The 5609-nt window shown below is 32.3% G+C and overlaps 1 protein-coding gene across 1 annotated transcript in view; it reads right to left on the bottom strand.

Moving 5' to 3' along the window:
* Window positions 1-5066, bottom strand: part of LOC107439403 (uncharacterized) — a 14202-nt gene extending 9136 nt beyond the window's left edge. Inside the window, exons 1-2 of the mRNA XM_043056943.2 lie at window positions 4924-5066; window positions 3277-4092 (exon numbers count right to left, since the gene is read on the bottom strand). Coding sequence (XP_042912877.1) covers window positions 3277-4092; window positions 4924-4980 — 873 coding nt within the window. The 5' untranslated portion in view covers window positions 4981-5066. The remainder of the gene's footprint in view (window positions 1-3276; window positions 4093-4923) is intronic.
* Between the last annotated feature and the right edge of the window lie 543 nt (window positions 5067-5609).

Genomic DNA, 5609 nt, shown 5'->3' with positions numbered 1-5609 from the left:
AAAAAAAAATAACCTGTTTATTAAAGGTAAACTTTTAGTTTGAGTGGGGGTTCAAAAATCAAAAAGAATGCAAAATATTCACATCTATTCAAACAGAAATACTATAGCACAGTGAGTGATTTACGATGACAGCTTATACGCCTCTCAATTTGTGAGCAGTAGGAGGTTGAGGGGGAAGGAAATATTCTAGAGGAGAAAAAGACGGGTTCGCCGCTCTAGAGGCAGATCGTGAACCCGTGAAAACACGGGCAAGCCGCTTTGAGCATGGAAATCAAGCCCGTAAAATAACGGGCTTGACGCCAGGAGGGTTAAGACGTCATTTAAGGTACTGAGATATATTAAGATGCTTAAAAATTTTGGCTACGTATTCGACAGCTTTTTATATTCAGTAACTTTATACTCTTTGTATTGACTAATAAAACATCAACACTATTTTAGATAATCTATGTTGAAGTCACAAAAAAAAAAAATCTATAATTTATGTTATTTTTTCGAAAAAAATAGTATGCTTAGTAAACAAGCAGCTGTTTTGCATTAAATAATTTTAACAGCGGAATGTTTTTTATTTCTTAACAAGGTTTTATTCTTAGCTAGCAGACAATAATTCTTTAAAAAAAAAACTAGACTATAATTTAAAAAGGAACTTTACGTTAAAGAAAACCTAAATTAACGTACTAAAAAAATTAATTAGTATATTAATGAAGAAATAATAAACGTTGTAGGGTAAAGAATAAGAATTTCAAAAATGTTAAAATTGAATTAAATAGTTGGTAAAATAGTTATGCGAAACACTTCCGGACAGATGATTAAAAAATTTCTTTTAAGATTGAGACTATGTGCGGTAAACCAACCAGTGAAGGTACATTTCATAGTTTTCTTTAAAAAAATAAGATTTTAAACGTTTTAATTTAGATTGATTGATAACAGTAGCCTACTACCTAACAATAGGAAATCATCCCACCCCTTAAAAAAATTCAAAAAAATATTTTTTTTTTCTGTGTAACATAATTACTGGTTATACACTTATATTTATAATTGAAAACATTAAGATGCGAATTGAATATTCAACAATTGTTTTTCCTTTCAAAAATCCTCTTTTTCTAAAAATGACTTGCCCCTCTTCTTAACCTCCAAAAGTACCCATTAATGTTAGACGATAAGATAATACTGAAAAGAATCTATTAGTTTCACAAAACAGTTCTTTTAATGATAAAAGATATAAAATCGCTCAAATGAGTCGAACAACCAGCTCAAAGAATCATTTAAATACTGTAATGTTAAAGTATTAAAAATCGACACACAAATCAACTCTTTGAGGCAATATTAATGTTAAGAGATAGGATACAGTTCGAAAGAATCGATTCATTTGACTTAATGATTCATTTGATGCCAAGAGAAGCAAACAGTTCATTGAATCATTAATTCGATTCTCAACTTTCTTTTCCCTATTTCAGTTTGTTTTCATCCAATCAGAGGTTCGCATTCATATTTCAATTTATTATCCAATCAGCGCAACAATTTCATTTTCTGTAGCCTTCGCTTCTTGGTTTTGAATAAACGATAACACGGAACTCCGCTTTGCTTTATTTCTACAGAAGTTTAAAAATTGATTACAGATTTTAGAGGAGAAAAATACGCTCTTTAATACTAAAGTACTAAAAAGTAATACCTGTGCTTTACAGCTTTAATTTCTTTTTATTTTAAAGGAAGAACTGAAACTGTCGAAGAAAGCTTTTCAGCTGTCGTTGCCATCTTTAAAATAACTGTATATCAATAGAGTTAATTTTGTCAATGGAAAAAAAAAAAGGTAATGCAGTAGTAATTGTACTTTCCATAATACAAATTTATTGTTTCGTCTCGGCCCATAAATTCAATATTTTACTTTTGATAAAATAATGTTTTAAGATATAATTTTCATTGATTAAAAATCAATTAAATTGTAAATTATCCCCAAGATAAATGATTAATTTAATAGTACTTTTTCGATAATAGTTTATCAACCAAACCTTTTACTTATTGACAACTAATAGTTAGCTTAATTTTATTTTATTTTATAACCGTCGTTGAACAGCCGACCCAATTTCATGGGTTTACGACTACTGATGTTCAACTCCGTAGAATCTTAATTTTAAATCAATCCAGAAGACAAGGAAACTCCTGGATCAGTACCCCCAGAGGTATTGATTTGTTATGGGAACATGGAGGATTTTGACACTCGACAGATTTAACATGCATCAGTCACCATTTACAACACGGGGAGTCTTGGGCCGGCGAGGATCGAACCCACGACCGCTTGGACATGCCCTACCGACCAGGCTATCCCAGCCTTGGTTAACTTAATTGAAAAAATTGCTGTAATAATTATTTTTCAACCTTTTATTTGATGACAACTAATGGTTTGCTTAATTGAAAAAATATTGTAATAATTATTTTATAATTGATTGTAATAATTATTAATATAAAATTGCAGTAATAATTGTTTTACAATCTAGGACTAAGTTGCAAAACTGATTATAATTGCGTGGCTCTATGTTTTCGCTGGCAGGCTTAAGGGCCACCTACTCTGTGGGAATTATTTGGTTGAGGGGGAAAACTGATTATTAATTTTATATTAGTATTGTTACATAAAGTGTAGTTCGTTCACCAGGGGTTGACACTTGCTCCATAATTTCCTCGGACGAAGAGTTCATTTCAGAGCGAGAGTAAGAGGGAAAAACATATCCGCGCTTAAAATTGAAACAACCGTTCATGCACGCCAAACACTAACAGTGAATTCTTATTAAGTCACTTACTTCGCTTTATCATCTGCTATTATACCTTTCGTTACTCTATCCAATTAAATACATTTTAAATTTAAAAACGGCTGTGTGCCCAGCAAAATGCTTTAAAAAAGACAAACTTATTCACTCCAAAGAGAGAAATATCATCAGATTTATAAAATATTTAATGTTAAGAAAATGTACATAAAGATTGCGAAATATTTTTGTCATACGATCGCCAAAATAACAACTTTTTTTAAGATTGTTCTCATCCTTCTCTCAAAAATAGCGAAATAGTATCGTTGCGTACCACGTGATGAAGGCGGAGCCAAGTGCCAACTCCTGGTGAACGAACTATCAAGACAAAAATGCCGTATAGAGAGGCTAAATATGTACCGAGAGGCTTCACAGAAGGTGAAGTTAGACTAACCCTACCCCTGTAAACGGTACACGAAATATAAGTGTTCAAGGACATAGTCACTTTTTAAATAAATGTTTCAAAAAACTTCATATTTACCTCGTCCAAAAAATAGTAGCAATATCTAAACTGCTCCAAATAACACTCTTCGCAATCAAAATCATGTCCGTCAATAGCAAGTGAAGATCTTCGTGCCAATAAACATTTCTCTATAATAGATTTTGAGGCACTGTTCAGTAGTAACAACCTATTTGAAATTAGTGAAACAGCATCAGACATTAAAGCTTCGATTTCTCTATTATGATCATCGGAGTGATTACCTTCGTCAAAAATTACATTGAACACTATGGAATGCAGATAAGAGATTGAATGCTCAATAGAGACTGTAGGCAGATATCCATCATTTGACTCATTTTTCTCAAAATGATCAAATAATCTATCTTCAACCATTTTTAAAGCTCCTTGGGTATCTAAAATCCTATCAGGATTTATCTCATTTGCATTTCTAAAAAAGCATTCAACATCACTTATAAAAGATTTTAAGTATTCTTTTGAACTCTGGCTCTTGGGATTCAAGAAATTAACCGTATCAATACTAAAAAGAAGTGAAATAAGCTGCTGACGTGTTTCATTGGAGCTATTTCTAAGCGCTTTTAAGATTGTATCAATTAGAATATATTCAGGCTTATCTGTATGAATGATTTCTTTTAGCTCGCAGATAATTGAATGAGCTTCTAACTCATCTTTGTTCAGGGAAATTTCTACGGGAGGGTGAAGAGAGATATAATCAGATTCTTGAGTGACTTCTTTAGCTTTTATGAGAATACTACAGAATTTTTGAGCTCTGTTGTTTTCCTTGATGACTTCTAAGGTCTTCTGAAAGTTCTCCTTAAGTCGCACATGCGAAAAACACACCTATATAAAATAAAATTATAATTAAGACCCGGTAATGCCTGTCAATGAAAAGTTTAATGATATTTTTTGCCCTGAATTATCCGAGGAAGATTTATTGCATTAAAATAGCTGTAAAATTTAAACCAAAGTTACACCTTCAGAAAAAGTTGAGATTTGTGTAACTTTATTTTAAGTCTATGAATGTTTATATTTCGTTATTATAGTAATTAAATTATGAATTGCGAGCAAGAATTCTTTCTTTATGCGCCATTATACTTAAATGTTCAATTGTATTAACTCCATTTATAAAACGCCATAACAATGTAGAAAGCGCCGTTACATTGAAGAAAACACTTTACCACTAAATAGAGCCTCCACACGGTTTTTTACAAGAAGTCTGCGCAGAGTACTTAAAAAGTCAACTACTTTTGCGCATGTACCCAAATTCTATTTTAAAAATACTTGAGAGAAATTTATTATATATATTTTAGAACTGAATCTATAGTGGTTGACAAGTAAATAAAACAACCCAATTATATTCATAAATTAAACAAATGTTAAGACACATTTTTGCTACCAATTCTGATTTTTAATAGATTTTAAATTAAATGGTTCTTTCTCTACTTGGTTTGTCTTCATAGTGGTCTGATCAGACAACCTACAAAAAACCGTGTGGAGGCTTTCAGTTATAGAAGGCGTTGTTAGTACACCTATATGTTGATATGCAGGGAATTTCCCCCCCCCCTCTCTTTTATGTGCTTTAGGTTAGGTTCATCTTGAGCAGATTCATTATCGTTACTAGGTTTACCAGTACAACGATCCTAAATTACTTAACAGTGGAAATCTACTTACTCTGTTGTTCCAAAAATGCCATTTAGGGAGAATTTGAAGAATGGCCTGACGATACATCGTATATAACTTCAGATAAATGTTCCACACAACTTCTTCACTAAACCAAGTATACACTAGTTTTCTAAATAGAAAAAAGATTTATTAGTAAGCAAACACTATGTAGAAATTACGAGACTTTATAGCCATACCTTATTAATTTGTAAAGTAAACTCTCGATCAACCAGATTATCCCGAATGATCTCAAAAAATTTTTTCTATTAGTAAAAATGCCGCAACTACAATTTACGCCTACTTTGAATTACATTATAACAAATTATACGTGACGAATTGGAGCAGAAACAATGTATCTAATAATCTTTAAATGTATTTTAGACAAAGTATTTTTTATCCGTTTCAATTAATCAAGTGTAATGTGTTTATAAAAGTGTAGGGAAGGCAGGGTTAGCCTGGTTGGTAGGGCACTGGACCTATGTCCAAGAGTTCGTGTGTTCGAACCCTGTCGGCCGAAGACACCCCGTGTAGCAAATGATGACTGATGTACGTTAAATCTGTCGAGTCGCAAAGTTCTCCATGTTCCCAAAACAAATTATACCTCTGGGGGTACTGATCGCGTATTGACAAAACATACAGGAGATTGTAAAAGGGTTGGCGAAAATTTCTATCAGCGTTGAAGGAGCGTCTCGCAA

The sequence above is a fragment of the Parasteatoda tepidariorum genome, chromosome 6 (assembly GCF_043381705.1).
Source record: "Parasteatoda tepidariorum isolate YZ-2023 chromosome 6, CAS_Ptep_4.0, whole genome shotgun sequence".
Lineage (NCBI taxonomy): Eukaryota > Metazoa > Arthropoda > Arachnida > Araneae > Theridiidae > Parasteatoda > Parasteatoda tepidariorum.
The sequence above is the reverse complement of the archived record's forward strand: the minus strand, read 5'-3'. Positions and strand labels throughout refer to the sequence as shown.